This window comes from Drosophila arizonae, chromosome 2, assembly GCF_054131065.1.
Source record: "Drosophila arizonae isolate 15081-1271.41 chromosome 2, UAZ_ARI_1.0, whole genome shotgun sequence".
NCBI classification, from domain to species: Eukaryota; Metazoa; Arthropoda; class Insecta; order Diptera; family Drosophilidae; genus Drosophila; species Drosophila arizonae.
In genome coordinates, this window is record NC_142922.1 from 19,548,489 (window position 1) to 19,570,098 (window position 21,610).

The 21,610-nt window shown below is 37.1% G+C and overlaps 1 protein-coding gene across 2 annotated transcripts; it reads right to left on the reverse strand.

Annotated features, from left to right (window-relative positions):
* Positions 1–122: 122 nt before the first annotated feature.
* Positions 123–15,444, reverse strand: NKCC (sodium potassium chloride cotransporter). 2 transcript variants are annotated; one of them, XM_089462209.1, is made up of 10 exons: positions 14,613–15,444; positions 9,795–9,885; positions 3,066–3,453; positions 2,772–3,005; positions 1,662–2,713; positions 1,353–1,594; positions 846–1,288; positions 670–781; positions 336–609; positions 123–262 (listed from the first exon to the last, which is right to left on the reverse strand). In XM_089462209.1, exons 1-10 carry the CDS (start codon positions 14,879–14,881, stop codon positions 146–148), a joined length of 3,222 nt encoding a protein of 1,073 aa, XP_089318335.1. In that variant the 5' UTR covers positions 14,882–15,444; the 3' UTR covers positions 123–145. The 2 variants fall into 2 exon arrangements, with proteins under 2 accessions (XP_089318335.1, XP_089318336.1); XM_089462210.1 differs by lacking the exon at positions 14,613–15,444 and adding an exon at positions 9,960–11,083.
* Between the last annotated feature and the right edge of the window lie 6,166 nt (positions 15,445–21,610).

Here is a 21,610-nt window from a genome sequence, read left to right on the forward strand (position 1 = left end):
CAAGTTGTTTAAGGTTTTTGGGAGGTTTGTAGCAGTTGCTTCGTTTTATATATAGGTATATATTCTGTAGTTGGCTACGCGGAACTTGAACGCCTAAACGCTAATAATACTAAATTGTACTCGAACTGGAAACGTTGACTTAACCTTAAGAGTAGAGCGTTAGCACCGGCGTCTGGTTGCCACGCGCCAATACCACTGGGCATTTGATATCTGACGTCAGCATTTCTAGCCACGACATATAGAGTGGTGCTGAGATCGCCTCCTGCAATAGATGTATTGATATTTATATAGAGTATAATATTGAATTGCAACAGAGTCTGGATTTGGGTACTCACCTTGCGCGGCATTGGCAGGGACATGACCACCAGTGAAGCGTTCGATGAGTGCTTCACGACTAACTCATGGATGCGCAGCTGTCGCTGCGTCTTTTCAGCCATGCTGTGTACCTCCTCGTCCGTGATGCCGAATTCGTTGCGGGGGCTGCGACGGAAGGGTTCGATGAGTCGTTTGTGCTTGAGCATTGTGTCATGACGCGGCTGATCCTGAACGCCCTTGAGCATGACAAGCTCTGAGTATTTAATACGGAATTTGGTCAGCAAACTGGCCATGCTGCAATTTAATAATGTAATTAGTTAAATTTCCAGTTAGATGTGGACCTGCGAATCGTACCTCTTCTCCTCCTGCTCCTCGTCCTTGCCGTGACACATGGTAAACACGCGCAACTTGCAGTTCTGCCAATGCGAACGCATCGAGATGATGTAGGGCAGCAAAATCGTTAGACCTGGCAATAAGGAAACGCATCCATCAAAATCTAATTTACCCCATTGTGTGTCATGTGGACTCACCGCCGTCGTCGTACAGCCAGAAGACATCGATGGTGCCCTTGGGCTGCTTTCGTGTAAATATGTTCATGGCGTCCAGCACAGTCTGGGGCACCTCGGAGCCACCTTTGGTGTGGTAGGTAATGGACGCGGCATCTGAATTGTTGATTTTGTAGCTGCGGGAGCCGCGCTGCATATTGGGCAAGGGCGGTTCTTGTGGCATGGTGTACGAGTTTTGTGGACTGGCGCTATCCATGTTGGCCAGATTCAAGTTCGAATCTATGTGTAGCAGCTCCGAGGCTGCGTTCGCGGCGGTCAACAATTCGTTGGCAAAGCCTTGTCCATTGGCTGTATTCAAGTGGCCCATGCCATTGTCGGGCATTACTACTTTCGGTGTTAGCTCCGAGAAGTCCAGGCCATTCGGCAGTCGAAGCACTGCCACGCCCATGCGCTGCGAAAAGGCGTTGCTGCAGGTGATAAAACGATTCGCATGAGCAACCGCAATGTGGGAGATGTTTTTTGGTTACTCACTGCAATATGGCAAAGTAGCTTTCCACCTCCTCCTTGCGGCAGTGATTCCAGTCCGGCTTATAGCCCACCAGCACAATGTTTGGCGCCATTTTTCCAAAGCCTGTCGACTTGATCATGGCATTGATGCCGTCCTCGATGCTGAAGCCGTCGATCACATTGTAAAACGCTTTGATTTTGCGCGCGTCCAAATACTTTTGTCCGTCCTTGACCAGAGTCTGGCGATTCTTGTAGCCCACACGCACCTGCATAGCAAAGAATATATCGATTAGCTATCCATTTGCTTATATATATTACAATGTATGCATTTACCGGTATAATGTTGCCCACGAACATAAGCGAGTTGTTCTTGGTCAGCAGAAAGCCAAAGTCGACGAGTGGCGGACGAGACTTTGGATCTCCAGAAAGGACTAGCACTTGGGGATGATAGTTCTTCACGTGGTCGGATACATTTTGCAGACGATGCACGGCCATTAGAGCAGCCTTGTACTGTTGGGCCTGAGTGGTGGATCCCCAATTGGCATCCGGTTTGCGATACATGACCACCAAATACAGGGCAAAGATAATGCCAAAGGTTATAATGGCGGCCACATAATTGATGAGGAACATTATCACCACACACATCGCAAACCCGAATAAGCTAAGCCATGCGTTGTAGTACTTAAAAGTGGGACGCCAACCCAGGGGCTTGACGAAGGCCGCGTGGAACGTGCAGAAGTTGATGAGCGCGTAGGAGGCCAGGTAGAAGGTGGAAATGAGCGGGGCGATCAGATTTAGCTCGCCAATCAGCAGAAAGCCCGTGGAGATGAAGAAGGTCAGCACATAGCCGCGATAGGGCTCTCCATGTTTGCCGTAGGGCTTTGAGAAGAAAATCAATCCCGGATAGATCTGATCGATGCCCAAAGCCTGGACCAGACGCGGCACCGACAGCAGATTCGTCAGAGCCGTGCTCAGCGTTGCCGCAAAGCAGCCAGCATAGATGAGAGGCCCCCAGAGCGACATCTCCTGCATCATCTCATAGGAGTTGAAGAGGCCCCAGCTGCAGTTGCCGGACAGCATGCAGGGCAGTTCCGATGGCACAATCGTGCCGTTCACCAAGTCCTCGGGAAAGCCGGAGGCATCGCGAACTGCAGCACCGCCAGCGAATAAGGCAAACAGTACATAGGAGGTCATCGAAACGAGTAGGGCCCAGAAGGTGCCCTTTGGTATGGCTGCACCGGCATCTTTTAGGTCGCCACAGATGTTGGCTCCCGCCTGAATGCCAGTTACGCTCGGAAAGAAGATGGCAAAGACGCTGAAGAAGTCGTGGTTGACGCCTTCTGCATAGCGATAATCGGAGCCAAAGTTCTCTTTGAATGTGGACCCTATTGAGGCAGAACGTTAGAAACAAATTCTTAAATACTTTATCCAAGCTAAACGTACAAGAAAATCCCACAAATCCCCTTGATATTTGCTTCTCATCACCACGGGGTCCGATCGCAGAGCCAATCAGAAAATTGATTATGGCCAGGATAATGGTGAAGATGAGGAAATTCTGCGCCTTGGTCTCCCATTCCATGCCAACGCAACAGATCAAGATCAATACTAGTATCGTAACTGAGCCCACAATGCGGATGTCATTGATGCCATTGTCGACGATAATTAAGCCGTTGCTCTCTGCAAGATTCAATGGCAGTTTAGTCCGATTGCTTGGTGAGCTTCCTCAGGGATACTTACGCAGCAGCAGATTTAGCGATTCACAGAAACCGATTGTATTCATCGAAGCTGAAACCGCGTTGGCGAAGGCAAAAACAACTCCGACGGAGGCGCCAAATTCGGGGCCGAGCGAGCGGGATATGATGAAGTAGACGCCACCGCCCTTCACCTCCCCGTTGGTACTAATGGCCGACAAGGAGAGGGTGGTTATAACGCAGACAATCGACGAAACGGCAATAATAATTAACGTCCACAAAATGCCGGCCTCGGCGACCACCCAACTGAGACGCAAGAAGAGCATGACGCCCCAAATGTTGAGTAGACACGGTATGAGTACGCCGACAATCCATCCCAGCTTGATATGACCACCAGTTGGTTCCGGTTCCGCCGCATCTGGTATGTTAATGGTCTATAGACGATGGAATAGATAAAGATAGAGAGGAAAAAAAACGCAATTTAGCAATATGGCAAATGCGTTGCTCTTGGATAAATGTAATTGTATAACAAAATTATATAAAAAAATATATATACATATATATGATTATATATAAGATCATAATTTTGTATTTATACAGAATTCCATATTAACAGATTTACAGCTCTCCTTTCTAGAAAAACAAACACTATACTTGTTTTCAATTAACATCTTGCTAAATCATTATATCTATTTATGTACCCTAGTTCATTTTTTTTTTATGTTTTTCACTGTGTATCACGTAATTATTTATAGTTTTATCTTAATGTCTTCTTATATATTTTATGTTATTTCAATTCTAAAAATCCGCATACGGGTTAATTACTGCCCTATGCCTAGCCGTTAGACTCGCCAATTTTCAATTAACATCTTGTCAAGTCATTGGATATGAAGGCAATCACATAATCCATTTGATTTGGATTTTATAGTTACGCTAAAAATCGTACATCTGCAAAGTGGGAGCTGAGCAAACCTCAACAAACGACTTTTCAAAAGTACCACATGAATTATTATGGATCTGTGCTAATTCAGTCCTCAATTTGCCAATTAGAGTTTTGCCAATTGCCCAATTCCACTTCATTTATAGAGTATAGAGTGCTTCACAATGATCATCTAAATTAATTAAATATAATTTATATTTCATAGAATTACATGTGATTTTCGATGTCGATACTCGTCCGAAGGTTTTTCATTCCAGACAATTAAAACTTTGTATTATATACAAAATATTTTATGAGTTAAAGAAACAATACATAAAAAATTCAGAAGATAAATGAGACATTTTATTAAGGAACTCATTACATTAAAAACAAATGAAAATGGAATACAAATTGTTTATCATTTGAGTTCTAATTCAATAACAAATACAATTTCGGCTAAGAGACGAGGTATCTCTCGAAGTCCATTTACAATAGTGGCAAATTAATAAATTTCGATTGATTCACTTTCGTTATTTATTTCGGCAGAATTATTTGCGGTTTATGTGACATCTTATTGGAGTGAGTCGTGGCAGCAGACAGACGAAGGGAGGGACACGCTGATCATCCACTTTGTTGTTGGCTAACATAATTGAATGTTTTTTAAAATGTGAGCATTGGCTCTTTGCCCAGGGTCGGTCGGGTGAGCATGGAGCGAGGCGGAACGCAGCGAAATGGGCGGGTCCTTCTACGGGACTAGCAAGCACATTGGCATTGTGTGACATCGACGGATATGTCTACACACCCCTTCAGGGCAGCTAGCTAGTTACTCAGCTCGGCTCGTTCAGCTCAGCTTGGGGCAGCTACTGGCACTAGCTGCTGGCTGCTGGCTCCAGTTCCCAGTGGGTGGCCACTGTTGATTGTTTACACATTTTTGGCGGCGCTGGGCGGCGGGTAGCCAGACACGCAGACAGACAGACAGACAGACATACATACAGACATGCATACATACATATAGACGCATACGCACCTCACACACAGGACCACTCAAACACACCCACTATTAGCTGGTTATACATCCACTCACACACACACACACACATACACAGACAAGCCAGGGAGCTGGCGACTGTGTTGTTTGTATGACGCCCGCCCGGGTAATTTAATTTAGTTTAGTTAAAGGCGCATTTCTTTTGCCATTTGCCCAAGCGTGGAAATTTTTTTTTTGCACAGAAGCCACGCGCACACACGGAATCGGAATTGGAAATTGGCATTGCAATTGGAATTTGAATAGCGTCTTATGGGATATCATACACAACTATGTGGAGTGCGTCTGAAGGTGGCAGCCAGCCAATATCTGATTGAGGGCTTCATTTGAAGTATGTGTGCGAGAAAGCACCTCATAGACGGCTATAGTTTAAAGACTTAGCTCTAGATGCAGCTTAGGTAGAAAATACTAAACAAAATATGAATCGTATTAAAAAAGAATAGGATTCCTTAAATAAAATCACCTATGACAGCCGCCCAAGCACTGACTTGATTTGACTCATACGGCGAACAGGTATGACGCAGTTGTTTACGCCCTACTGCAATATGTTCGCTTATTAAAATTTGATTGCCGAATATACAACATGCACAAGACGAAAGGTATTCATACAGTTGTGCTACCTTTAATTTAAGGAAACTCGCATTAAGCTATAGAAGCCTACGTGTAAGGCGAGAACAATGAAAATATTGTTGTTTTGCCATGGTTAAATGAATCGAGAAACGCGCTAAATAAACACAAGCAGCAGCAGCAGCGGCAGCGGCAGCAACGGAATCCCATAAAGGAATCGATAAATGTTGTATAAATAGCAGAGTCTTTTGATATGAATTGCAAATTGGAATTGGAATTATTACAATGCCCGGCAAGTGCAGCAGAAAAGCGCATTTCGAATAGAAAACTGTTTTCAGTTGCAGTTGCTGGTCGTATGGAGACTCCTCCTGCTGCTGCTGCTGCTGCTGCTGCTGTTGCCATTGATGATGTAAACACAAATACGAAATACGAAATGCGAAATGCGAAATGCTCATACGCAGCGTGGTACGACACGAAACTATTTTTGAACAGCCCCGAAGCACTTTAATTGTATGTATATTCCAGCTGTATGTATGTATATATGTACATACATATATTATTTGTAGCTGCTCTGTTATATGTAACAGACTAAGTACTGAAACCTGTTGGGTGTCAATTGTATATAAACCCTTCTTGCATTGCCTTAAGCTTTTCAAGAACTCAGTGTTCCTTCCTTGTATAAACTATTTATTATTCTATTTCTTTAATTTTTGACTTTGTTTAATGGTTTAATGGCTTAATATCAACTCGTTTTTCTTAATTGGATATATGTGTATATATAATATGTATATATAATATAATAATGTAGCAATCAAATGTTTTGCATTGTAGATAGGAAATTACTTTATATTATTGTATTTTGGGTACCGCCCCCAACTCCATCCATATATACTTTACTTGAAAACTGCGCAGTTATCGGATCATGTGCTTCTGCATTCGTTGCGTAGGTTTTTTTTTGTTTGTTTTATATTATCTGATCGTTGTCTTGAAGAGACATTTATATCTTAATAGCTGAGCATTTAGTGATAATTGTTAATTTAAAAAAAATCGATTGATAATGTCACGGGATAGGGCCAAACAATGACAAATTAATTTCAATTCAAGTGTTATTAAAAACGTGTCAAAAACTGCCGAGAACTGGTATGATTATTTTTTGGCAGTTTTTCTAGTTGATCTGATAGGTTTTTAATTTAGTAAAAACTGATTGAAAACAATTTTTCAAGTGAGTGCTTATCGGGCTGACAAGCTGTCAACATTTTTAATGCGCATACACACACATAGTGGTGTGGACACACGTATTCCCTGCTTTGGGGGTTGGCAACCGGCAACATCAGCTTTAATGTCCCTCTCCATTATGGCATTGATAGCTCGTTGGCTCGCTGACAATTGATCGAACAACAGCGCCATCTGTCGCCAGCCGCTGTCAATTTTAATGATGCGCCCTGTGCATTTTATCACACTTGTTGTTAGCTGACTACGACTCAACGTCGCATCGGGCAATGCGTTCTACCGCCTGTCACTGCAGTTCTCCCCGCTGCCGCTAGGGGCGTGGATAGCTAAGACAATATACATAGCTGTGGCACTGTGTGCACCTTTGCAGCACTCTTGTTGACAATTCATTTGGCTTCAAGGCTGTCAATGGTATCATCTTTCAAGACACATGCCACAGCTAGCTCCCAATATGCACAGGAATATGCACTCGGAGCTCTTTTAGCCATCGTTCGCTCTTGTTTAGTATGCAAATTAAAGCAAACTTTTCCAACTGTCACTAAACTTTTAAGTGTCCATTAAATTGTAATTTAGCTGTATGCTTACGCATATCAAAGATTTATTTTTATTATTATTATTATTTACTGTATTAAATTCGCAATAAAAATTGTGCTAACTGTAAACTAAAGGAAAATCAGTTTTTAATAAATGGGCATTCTAGGGCTTAATATCATACATTAGCATAGATTTACAGTTTTAGAATTGTTGAAGAGTACAATAAATTAAAAGAAATGGATTCTGAAAAGTCTATATACACCTACTATGTATATATGCACTAATAATCACTTTGATGTTAAGTATTTTTCCTATAGCTCTGTCAAAATCTTATCTCTAGTAAAAATATTAATGAATTTTAATCTAAAGTCTGTTTCATACATATATATTGATCAATTTTAAAGCATTTTTACTAAGAAATGTCTATATTGAAATTTTGATAAGTTGTGAAAATTTCCATCAACAGTTCTGTTTTAACAAAAAATAAATAATGAAAAAAAAAAAAAATATTTAGTCTAAGAGGTTCTATATTAGAAAATATATATAGTTTTTGACTAATTAACTAGAGTAGATGTGATTAAAAATTGTAATTTGAGCGAGCTCTAATTAGCTCAATAACTATAAACCAACCCAATATTTGGTGATAGGAAAATGTTTTCATTTGGTAATGAATTCATTACGAATACGTTTTCAATCTGGCTCTCATCATTTACTGTTCATTACTTAATAGACATCTGTTATTTGAACATGTGCTGGAGTCTGTTGTATTTTGTTTGTATACATATAGTTTAAGTGAAGTTCGTTATCTGCTGTAATAATTGTCATTTGAGCTGGCATGCAGCACACGCACACGCACACACATACACATACATTGTAAGCTGCCTAGCCAATTATAGTTTATGTGACGATTTCATTGGTATTCCCTTAATGAGCGGCCGGCGCTGTAATGCAATTTTTACGATATCTCTCATACGCCACATTGGCGCTGTCCCACAGCTCAGCACGGTAGCCAGCAGCCGGAGCAGTCGGAGCAGCCGGAATTAATTAAACAATATGCGAGAAATTTGCTTGGGTTGGGTGTGGTGGGTGGCGAATTGAGTTTTTGCTTGTAGTGGATCACACCACCAAGTGCAGGTCACAACAGACGCATAAAATTTACTGCCTTGACGGCGATAAGCATAAAAAAACTAGAGCTCTGACTAAGTATCTCGAGGGTTTTCTAACCTCCACTATTCTTAATTGATTGATAAGGCGTCTCAGGGCTGCTCTTGGCAAAGGTAAAAACACAACCCTCGCACACACACACACACACACACACACACGTACACACTTCGATAATACTCCACCACTAGCGACGTCATTGGGTCGAATTGTTAACACGCCCAAATCAGTTGACTCTTAGATAAGTTGAATAAACAACATTACGTATACGTCATGGAAAACGTATGGGAAACGCGAATTGAAAATTGTTCAAGTCAATAAAATAAGCATTCGTGTTAATAAATAATGTACATAGCACTCATCAAATACGCAGCGTCGATTTGCTACCCTATACTAATTAGGCCATTATAAGGTGAGCAAAAATGTGTGAACGATTGAAAGAGATTATTCTTCTGTCATTACCTAAAGAGATTTATTTTGATTGATGCCAAAATGTGTTCAGATTCCAATATATTACAGACTACGATAGTATTCATTGAGTTTATCAAAGGGTATTGCTCTAGTCTAGCAGGCTCACTGTAGTTCTCTTTATACACAGTGCTAGTCAGCTGCCAGCATATGCTTATTTGAATTCTGTACAGTTTTGATTTCTGGCCGAGCTCACTTTCGACCTTATACATATATGTACTCGCGTGTGTTTTTTGATTTTTAGATTTGGGCGTCCTAAGATTTGGTTTGTTTATTGCCGAAGCACTTGAAATGTTTTCAAATACACATAAACAGATGCAGATGAGCAGCAGGCAGCATTCAGTACAGAGATCATGTGGATGCCTTAGCACTAAAGGGCTGCACAATCTTTAGCAAGATCAACATATGGATTCCAAATCAAAATCAAACGTGACGTCGAATCGATTTTGAATATTACAAATATTCAAGAAATGGGAATGCGAAATGTTTAAGGAATGTTGTGGCTAGCGGAAGAATATTTATTATTATTTATTTATTTATTATTCACTTGTGGCATTGAAACAAAGATATTTAAATGTTATTTAATTTACTATGGAGAGTACATATTGTACAAGCCAAAATTCTTTTGTTGACTTTTTAGAAATCATAATTTAATGGTACTATTGAACCTTCAGCTTGGAAAGTGAAAGTGCTTTCTTAGATAAATTTTAATTCTGCCTTATTTAATGCTTCAAAATTTAAAATTCAAAACACTATAACTTTAAGCACTTTGTATATTCCATCAACAGATTTAGTTGTTTCAGCGTGGTGTTTATACTTGTCAGTGTGAATTTATTAGAGTCGAGACTTACCTGATCTACCTCGCCTTGAAGTTCGCCGATTGAGGGCCGCTTCAAATTTCGCATAGAGATGCGATAGTTATCCAAGCGCGGAAGCGTTTCCCTGTAACAATAGAAAACCAAACGTGAATTTCGATCGATTGTCGGTGTAATTGGATTATGAATAGATAATCATACTGATGAAACGGCATCAGAAATAATATCGACTCGGGCAGCATGAATGTAGCCCGCCGCATGCGAAGCGCAAATACCAACTAGAGAGCCGCAAGCAAATGTGTGCGATGAAAATGCCAAAATAAGAAGCAAAAAAGTAGAAATATAAAACAAAACGCAGAAAATTATAATAAAACACGCAGAAATGAGAACAGCGTATTGGTCAAGGTGCCCAAGGGGAAGGCTACGTTTGGAGAAATGCTCATAAGTTGATGAAAAATCGCCCTAGCTTCTATCTTTGTTTTTTATTTTTTATTTCATCTCTTTTCGCTCTACTTCATGTTCCTATTGATCTGTGGCCGTCTGGCTCGGCAGGGAAAATGCCTTCGCCCACTGACACGACCAGACTCTTTCAATTATTTGATTATGTATGTATATTTACTTATGGCAAAAAGAAAACAGAAACAGCAATTCGAATGCCAAAGATAATTTAACTGCTTCAGATAGCCAACATTTTAGTATACTAAAGTAGAGAAGGAACTGCAATAAAATCGACACACAAAAGGCAGATCAGATGGATCTAGAACTTGACTGAATGGAGGTCAACAGAAAGAGTCTCTTTCCATTATTTCTATTAACAACAATGGATCTCCATTGTCCTCCATGTTCGACTAAGAGATACTCTACAAAGACTATTATTTGAATTAAGCTAAATCTATCCATTGTTCCATGTACTACGCTTAATAATGCTTTCATAATACCATACATATAATACATAGCATATATATTTGCTAACACCAGTTCACAAGCTACCTTGGCATATTAGGTGTGTTTCTGAATAATGCTAATAGTATACTTTGATTAAGATTTAAGAGACTAGAAAGTTTCAAAAACCTAGAAATTTTGAGTATACTCATTAAGCTAGATCTAGGCTGTATGAAGTGCACTGCGATTCTTAGAGATTCTCAACAATATTTCTATAAACAAAAAAATAATACTTAAATATTTCCTTCATAATAAGTTCCTATTTGCTAATATTTAATTTTTCTGAGGGCAAAAATTTTTGTTGCATACTTTTTGCAGACATTTTTTTATAGGCACAAAATTTTAGAGATAAATATTTGTATATCCAAACTCTTAAACTAGTTTTTGTAGGAATTAATTTACATCTATTTAGAAATATTTTTCGTGATGACTTTACGATCGACATTAGCCACTGTCTAGATATTATACTGCTCTCCAAGCTATTTACATTGTAAAATAATATATTCTTAAACGAGTTTTCTATAATCACATCTGTCTAGAATATTTATGCACTAAAATATTCCGAATAGTTGACGGATGTAGAGGTGTCTGTCTGCCGTTATTACAATTCTTATATGATAGATAAATGTAGCCAATAATTTCTAAAGTGCAGAATTTATTTCTGGTTATTCATTTTGATTTCTCAATTTTCAATTCAAATGGCAGACACCGAGAGTGACAGCAGCAACGCATCCAAAAGATACACAATAAACAATTCTCATTGCATTTTCTAACTGTGTGTCATCGCACATAGAGTGTGCGAGTGTGTGCGTACATTGATCTATTGGCTGCGTAGCGGTTTCGTTGAGATTTAGCTAGTATGATTTAGTTGAACAATTGATGAAGAAATGAAAAAGAAGACAAACTCAGCCACAGAGTGAAGTCTACACTCGATCCGTCCGTCCGGCTGTCGTGCTGTCCATCTGGTTCGACCAATTGAGTTCATTTACTGCTACTCACTGGGCTATGATATCACACACAGAAGTCTTGGAAACTGCCAACGACTAATTTGTTGTTGGCACACACAAGTCAACAGCACGTGAACCCATCAACAACTCCCAAACGACATCAACGCAGACCCATCTCGCTGAGAGTTATGTGGGCTACAACATGATTGGCTTTTTCTCCAGTTAAATATGCATAGATAGACTGGCATATCAATGCAAGGTGGCAGTGCTAACCGAGTTGAGTGACTTTGAGAACTAGTTGCCAATTCAGTTATCCAGCTTTGCTCTTATATTTGTTTTTTTTTTTTTTATTGTTTCTTTTGCATCGACTCGTCTCGACTTGTTTGCCCAGTGCAAAAAGTTTTCAAAATTGAATTTACGTTCACATTTCATTTAGAAAATTGAATGCTTACATACATTTAGCTTTTTTTTTTTTTTTTTTTTGACGGCTTCTTGGCATGTTTTTAATTGAATTTAATTCGCAGTTTCTTCACGTTTTTAAAAACATGCGGCAATCGCTATACCAATGGAATATTTGCGCTAATTTGTTTATTTGCTTAAACTGATCTTGGCCCGAGGGTTGAATTGTTGACCTGTCATGTGCTTACAATTTCTTCGTTTTAATGTTGACCATGACTAATAGACCTTCAAAATTTCCAAATATACCGAATGAGTCTGTAAAATGAACTAAACTAAGTAAAATGCGAAAGAGATTGAATGGGTTTTAAGAGGTCAAAGATATACAGCTCGGATATACGGTACTTATTCACAAATATTTTAACTATACCCAAAATGAAAAAAAAAAACACATTGTTATATTACTAACTTTTCCTCCTTTTATATTCCCTTTTTACCTTCACTTTTTTTGCTTGTTCTCTTCTAAATACTATTTATTTATAATCATACTCTTCACTTCACCAGTTCAACTTTTCTACTCTTTTCCTCCGTCTTCTTCTTTTCTCCAGACGATTCGAATCATAAATCAAACCAGAGCAATTAAAGCAATGCCGCCGTAGATCGATTAACATATATGTATATCGCATGCGTCACAATTAAAAACCCGAAAATGGTGATCCGAATATTTGCAAATTTACAAAGTAGATGCGTAGATACGCATTTTAGTTTTAACCTGTTCCTCGTAGAAACTACAGCAAATACTTAGCGTTTTTAGTGGCTCACCTCCACAAGCCATAGATAAACCTGAATAGTCGCTGTTTATTCTCACATGCCTTAATCTTTCATCTCTAATTTTAGCGAGTCAAACTCTCTATAATTACCAAGTCTATTAAAAAATTATCTCTCTAATGTTGCATTTTCAATTTCGTTGTTGTTTTTTTTTTTTTTTCAACAAAAATTTAGGAAGCCAGGAATCACGTGTAAATGAGTTACGAGACTATTTAAATTTAATTTCGCAAACTGCGGCTTTTTGTCAAAAACAATGGAAGCTCATTTATATTATTGGCAAATAAATTAAAGTGAAGCAATCTTTATTGGAAGTTTTACAAATAAAAATAAAAAGTTCCTTTCCACGGTTGCTTAATTTGTCTCATTTTGTGCATTTTATATGTGTGATGAAGCAATTTACTTAATTTAAATAATTTTCGCATTTTTTGCGGCTTGCTACGTTTAGTTTAAGTCAGTTTTTGTGCTCTGTCCAAATACCCTATACACTTCTGAAAATATTACAAAATATCCATAAATATAGATTTTATGTGGGGGAAAATATCTAATTAAATCATATTATCTTTGACACTCGAAATTTATTGGGTATCTATAAAACAGATGCTCTTGGCTAGAGCAATTTTAAAGCAAATTATTTGGCAATGTTATATCGTATTGTACGATTGTACATTTATAAACCAAATGTTAACAAGTCTATTAAAGGGGAAAACTAGCAAAAAGGTTTCAGTCGGGCGTAACCGAATGCATAATACTCTTGACGGCTTAAACACAATTAGGTTTTCACGATCTGAGACTGTGATTAGGTGTAACTGAGTTTTTCTAGCTTAGAAAACCATTCTACCAATTTATAATGCAGAACGTGCATATACCTAAACATCATCCAATAAACTTCTATGAATTCTTGAACGAGCATATAAATCGATTGCATGCAATTTATATGCATGTTAATGCATTGATTGAATAATTAACTTTTTAATGGCTTTACTGACAGTTATATGATAATATTGTCTTTACTGAATCACGCACGCTCGGTGATAATTGATTAAAGTCGACAATTCTAAGAAGAAAATCCAAATATAATCACTTAACGTTTATCAGACGTACATTTTAGCACATTCTAGCCACATGCTATATATATGTATATACAAATATATATATGTCCATGTGTATTATTGATATAAATGGAATCAAGGAACGAATTTAGCACAAAATGTAATGTAATATAATCAAATAATAAAATATCAATAAACTGTTAAGGTTGTTGAAGTTGTTACACACGATTCGCACATTGGAAATGGAATAATATTTTTAAACCAAACAATTTGTTAAAAAAAAAAAAATTGAACTCATAAATAAATTACTTTCCATTAGCGCTATTGAAAATAGCTTAAATATAATTAGTTAGGTAATTAACGGCGCATTTTACTACCTATAATTATAAACAGTACTCAAACTAAATTCAACAAAAATATACTTAGCTTAAATGGATGAGTTTATGTTCATAAAATTACTTGGACGAGAAATCATTTATAAATGTTTTTCTACACGGAGAAAATTTTCAACAAAATATTTCTGACACGGCGCATTAAATCACACTGGGATTCCAAAACATTTTTCAGACATTACAAATTGGCAAATGCAATCAAGATTTTAAATGAAAATCCATTAGTTTAATATATTTGTATATTATATTGAACTTGCTTGTATTGTTATTTTGTATTATTATTGTTGTTATGTCACTCACTTTGTTAGCTGTGCCAGGCTGAACTTGCGTTCGGCATCGGATTTGCGCAGGAATTGGCTAAAGCCGCGGAAGGACAAACGCGATGTTCGACGACTTTCGCCGCCGTCTGCTACTTTGGGCTGCAGATGGTTGTCGTGGGCGGGGCCACTGGCGGGCCCGTTTGGTGGCTGCTCCGCATTGGCTGCGCTGCCGCCACCGGTTTCCGCATCGAAAGCGGCATTGACATTGGCACTGCCATTAACCTTTGAGATCTGAAAGCGATCTGCCATTGTTATGAATTGCTGTTGCTGTCGCTGTACTGCTGATGATTCAACTTGAATTTTGTTTATATATTTTTGGGAACTTTATTGTATTCAGCTGCTTGTTTTAGCACTGATAACTGTTATTGCACTATACCAAATTATTGTTATTCAGCGCACTCATTTGCATTGCATTAGATGGCCGAGCAGGACCTTTTAAAGTGACGAAAGGAGTGCTCAGCTCTAATCGGCCGTTGAACATTAACTGGCTGACTGATGTGCACACGACGAAGTTTCAACAGCGTTTAATAACAAATCGAAAATGTTGGCATATATTTAACGCGTGGCATTCAAACTTAAAATTAATATGAATGGCGGGGAAATACGTATTGGTTGATTTGACGTTATTTAGCACTTTGCGTATGTCGACTAACGAAATGCTGTACGCGCCGGTTACAGCTTACGACTTCACGCGCTGGCTGTCGCACGTCGTTTGAGCGTTGTGAAGTGTTTGCCGTTGGATTATTATGCTTTTTTGATTATGGACACCATTCAGACTGTGTGCTGCTATGGCTTTCGCTTGATTACCAATCAAATACGTATAGCGTAAGAATAAGCGCAGTGCGCCAGTGTGTGAGAGTGAGTGTGGTGAGTTTCCAACAAGTGTTTTTTTTTTGTTTGCGCCAAGCAAAATTTCAACACACGTGCCTTCATATGTGAATACAGTAGCAGTGTAGGTTTCGCTCTCTGTTAAGAATATGCAGCAGAAGCAGCAACAGTAAAAGCAAAGTGAAGTAAAGTAAACATTACATTTAGACGTTTACATTAACGGCAATTGTTGGCAGTGTGACCAGAAGTGAATAATTACTTTTACGCTTGTGTGGCAGGACTTCTTGGTAACTGTGTCCTGGTATATTTGTGGTATTTTAGGCGCGCTGCTAATAATACTAATTTCAACATTTGCTAATTTTTTTTTTTTTTTTTGATTTATTAATAATTTTCTCTATGAGTTGCTTATGGCACCTATTAACTTGTTTTTTTTTTTTGTTTTTGTTTTTGTTTTTTTTTTTTTGTTTACTTAATTCCTAACAATGTGACGCTGAAATCGCACCAGCACTATCATAATATCTCTACTACTCAGAAAACAACAACAGCAGTAGACTCAACAGCAACAACAACCAAAACAACCACAATCTGGCCAAAGAGCGTGGCGAAAACCCCTTTAATCGAATTAAAGTCGGATTTATCTGGTTTGATTGGCTGGCAACAAGTTGCCAGCTGAGCTAAAAAGCAGTTACACTTTAAATACAAACGAAACAAGGCACAAGAGCAAAGAGTTTCTACTGCTGGTTAAGTACATGAAAGTCACTCTTCGTCTTATTGTTCCAGTCAAACGATCGAAGCCGACCAAGACCAACTGACGAATCGTCTGGTCGCACAGAGCAAAATGAGGCTCTCGTGCCAACCATATTGTTTTACTGCGCCAGCTTCAGCTGGCTAATACTGTTGGCCAAATCTTGTGTACGCACTCTACTTCTCTTCATTTGTTTGTGGTTTGGTTTGTTTTGTTTTATAGTTTGTTGTATTTTGGCACTCTCTTTTGAATATTCTGAATGTTTTGAAACGAGTTTGCTTTAGCCCTATTGTTAGTATAATAACTAGTTTTAATTACGAGTTTATTTTTACGTCATTTGATCGCATTAGGTTAACGAACCAAAATGCTTAGACAGAACGTCTCCACTAAAGAGACCGAACAGATCTTGTTATAATTAAGATATTTGTAAAAGTAAAGTAGACTAGAAGTGATGCTAATGCTATGCTAATCGGTTCCCATTGCAATGCAGAGCAGAGCAAAAATTACTCATACGCAGCGTAATACAATTAGTAATTATTATTATGTGAATAATTATTATTGTTATTAATATGTTTATCTCATTAACTTTTTATTGTTGTATAATTACATATAATTACACCTATCTTAGAGTTAATATATAATAATAAACTAAAAATGATTAGCGGGCTTATCAAGAATCATAAATGTTTTTTAATAAATTAATAAAAATTTATTACTCACGTGTGATTCTCATAAATATATATACATATATGTGAATATCCAAATGTGTGCCCGTATTTACGATCTATTTTTCACATTTATTTGGCGCTTGTTTGGGCAAATTTCTCATGCCAATTATTAATAGTTTACACATTGTTTATAATTTTCACATTTCGATACGATTTCAATTTCTTTTTGTGTCTGCAACAAAAGAATTATACAGCTTGTTTGTGGCATAGTTTCGTAAACCTCATATGTTTACCCCTAGCAGCAAGGCATATGTAATTATATCTATATCTATATATATATGTATATATATTTCATTATAGACGAGTGCTTTGTTGTTTGTTAGTGTTGGCATAACTAAATTGTTGCCCCATTCGCTCATAAAATTCTCTTATTCTGCAAATTTTCTTTAATTCAACGGGATCTCATAAAATTTGAATTACTTCAATAATTGTAATTAGTTTTGCTTTTTCCCATAGCCAAATACTCTGTAGTAAGTGCTTAAGGGTAGTATTTATGAATATGTATGCATAGGTGTTGCATGAATGAATAATATTTTCTACATTTTATAATATTATTCAATTTTCTTTATTTAATTTTCTTTACTTATGCATAGCAGAGTATTACCAAGTTGATTTCTCTCACCTGCCATACAACTGTTTGTTGTTTGTTTATATCAATATGTAGTTAGTTGTTAACTTTATAACATTTGCCTATTTTCTTAAGATAAAGATTTGTGTTTAGACATGTGCCCAAAGCTAGTAAATGAAATTTAACAAACAACAAATAACAAATATAAATACAGCTTAAGTAGCTATACCCAATAAACACATTCTCACACACATATTTCTTGGGATAGGTCATACTTGTGGAGCAGAGGCAACTCTTTTAGCTTTCATTGAAGTTGACCTTCTGTGAAAATCAAGGTAAGCCTAACCAAACTGAACCTGTTGCAGGCAGTTTAATTGTCACTTACTGATTAGCACCTGATGACAGGCTTGAGTGCGAGTGCTAGTGCGAGGCAATTTGTAGCTTTTATTTCAAGCCACGTGGGCTGCCGTATCTAGCACCCAAGGGTTAAGTTCGTCTAATTAATAGAGTCAACAGTTCGCGAAACAGACAAATTGATTATTTTACAGCGCAAATGAATTGTTTAGTTGATAAGTCGATCGAACTGTATATGTCTATTGGCTAATTGGTGAATTTGTAAGAATACCTGTATCTATATCTTGAGATAGCCAATAGATATTAAGCATTTCATTCATGGGGAATCCGGTGTGCTTCGGTTTTAATATCAGTTTGGGGGTCGCGAGCTCGCGTAGTCGCCAAAGTCGGCATTTGTCAATTAGCTGCGGCTATTCGGGCTACGCTTACGCATATGGAATACAAAAACAATTACAATTATCAAACATTATTTCACACTAGATTATTAATTGAATTAACTGCTTTATACCACTTTAAAAAGGTTTCACTTTGGCGCATCCGCACAGATCGACAAGTATCTAGATACAATCGCTTCCACAGAGAACGGAGCCTTTGTCAATTCAATTATTAATGTCTGTCGCCGGCGCGAAGAGATCGAGATAATATTAATTGGATTCCTTGCCAGCAGACTGGATCGATGTCAATATATCAATTTATCTATCTGCAGCCACTTAGTAGACCCATGAAGATCTGTAGTCTCTCTGTTAATGAGTTATATAAACAATAACAGAGATAATAACAGTTGCGTCTAGCTCTAACATATAGCGAAATGTGAAATGTGCGGCCAGAACTAGCTATATGATAGCTCGAAATTCTTTAAGAGATTAATTAGATTCCTTCAGTTATTGATCCATTTGCTATGTAGCTCATGTATTATATTTCCCGATGGTTTATGTATTACTTAGATTATACTTTATAACACTTAAAGTAAAAAGATAGGCATATTATTTTAATATAAATATAAATATTAATTAATCAATAATGAAATACCTTTTCACATGTACTCAAAATATTTCGTTAATATTTTTTCATAAATATTTGATCAGATTTATTAGGAATAAATTCTTAAAATTTGCCTTAAGGATCTGCGTATTATCTTTTAAATGTTATGAGAAAGAGAAAAAATTTTAGTTTATGATATTGGAAAATCAGAATAAAATTATAAAATTATTTGCTCGTGTCATTCAGCATTTAGTTCGTGTAAGTAAATTAATTATTTGTAGCTTTGAATTTAGCATATTGCTGATCCATGCAGGCGGCTGCTGCTGTTTCAATCTGGACTTTGAATGGGCGCCTGTGATGGGGATTTTTTTTGTGTTCTGTGCTCCACCACAGTTAAATCATTTGAGTTAAAGTTATTTTTTAAATACCCTATATGCATTGCCAAAGTTGCACAAGAGACAGTAGCCACGTTTCCTGCAAGTATATGAAATGGTCAAAAGGAGTGTTACACAATCTACATCTACAGATTCGGGATTCTTAAAGAGTGTTGTTCGACAATAAATATAAAAAATGTATTCTCGCATATTAAATGCAATGAATTAAGAAATATTTTCAATAATCCATTACATTTGTATTGTAATGGTTTTCATAATTTTGGGGTATATAATAATGGTAAGCTAAAGATTCTATTGTTATTTAGAAGTGTAAATAAATAAAATGGTATATAGGGTAACTCCTAGTCGAGCATCCTTCGAGTAGTGCAGATTCACTTGATTTTTGTTTTTGCAAGCCAGATAACGAAGCATCACCCAGTCATTAAGGGGTCCGATTCGAACCGCTTTGGTGCAGTTACAACTTGATCAGCGCCGGCTCGTCTGGACGGCTTGCTGTTCAGCTATTCAGTTGGCCGACTGCTTGGCTGGTTGCCTGGCAGTTATTGTGGTTGTTGTTGTTGGCTGTCTGACTGCGGTGCGGCAAGTGTGACAATTAATAAGCTAAATAGTAATGCATATAATATGTGTAAATTACAAAATACTATGAATAATCCATTGTTTAATTGTATTCATTATATAATTGAATATTTTTAGATAAGTTTATTATTCGCACAAAACTAATGAATTTAACGTGCATCATTTCTGTTGAATAGTGTAAAAGTATACAAATTACTCAACTGTGGGATACAACTTCTTTCCTTCTGTTTAAGCTGTATCATGAATAAAACTGCCATGAATAAAACTGTCCTTCTCTCTTTATTGAGACAGTTTAATACAAGATGTTCAATTTCAATTTTTCCTATAACAGATCCATATTCCCCTATTAATCTAGTCATCTGATTTAAGAACTTTATAGCCCAGAGAAGAGTAAAACTTTCTTTCAATTTGAAATTTAACGAATTTGAAAATCTCAAGATTAGAGTATAACAAAGTCGATAAATAACACTCTCAATATTTTATTGAAGCGACCTGTTTCTTTTAGTCCAGATGATTTAGGTTCTTCACTGCCTCCTTTGTTGCAGACTTTCTCGAGAATTTTTTTTCCTTTTCGTTTTATTTAAAACTTGCTAAATGGGTCAACCTTAAGAACTTAACGGTAAAGTCAGCTTTCCTCGCATCAATTATTTACTGAAAATTAAGGCTCATCCAATCAGAGGCCATAGGCAGTCACTTGCTTACTTTGCTAAAGAAGTGTTTGATTAATATTAATATTGGGCTTACGGTCTCGAATTTGAAGGACTCTTGAATTAAATTGCCTGTGCCGTGTGTAATAATTGAGTATAATCGATAAGGTGAACTAACTAAATCTGGTGTAGACTGTGTCATTGCCAAGGCCGTTGTTATTATTGAGATAGCGGTGCCTTACTTTTTATATTGATTAAACTCTTATCATTCAATTACTTGTATACTGTCTTATCCCAAACTTGATTTTTTCGCTTACCTTGTATTTTATGTAACAGCCAAAAGCACATGAACTATATACGTTTTTCAGCTGGACAAACGGACGGAGAGACGGTCGAAATACACACAGATTGATAAGGTAAGTCCACGCTAAGTCACAGTGTGTATAAACAGAAATCTACAGACCTAAAACTGTAGTGAACGGTTTCAGCGAGAACTTAGTGCATAGGTTCTTAAAGAAAGACTTAAGAGACTTAAGACTTAATTGTTCACGTACTTGGGTACCTTTTCTCAGCTCTTTCAAAAAATGCAAACAAAAAAGTATTTTAAATTATTAAATCTAGTATAAAGTGCAAAAAAGATGCATAAGACTTTTATAAAAATCTTTTATACTTAAATGCTAATGTTTTATGTTCTTTAGACTCTTAAGAACTATATATACATACACCTAAATGAATATCTTTAAATATTTTTCAATAAATCAAACACAAATGCATGAAGCCATCAATCATCATTATTGCCAAGGCGGAAAATATTCATTTAGCTTGTCAGTCATTAATTGGAATGCTCGGATTTGAATAAATGTATTGAAGAGCGGCCTAAATATAAAAAAAAAAAGAAAAGAAAAAAATAAATGTGCAATATGGAAAATATTCAATTACTTTAATACAATCCAGACGGGGAATTGCGTAAATTTGTTTATTGCTAAAGGTGCTTCGATTGGAAAAGGAAATGGATGTCAATCATCGGTGATTGAATGTGTAGGGAGCAAAAGAGACGAGAGTTTTCAATTGTATTAAATATTCATTTATTTATATTCTGTTTGGCTTGGCATAAATAGTTTACACATTCAAAACACTTAAAATTCTGTTTCCACCT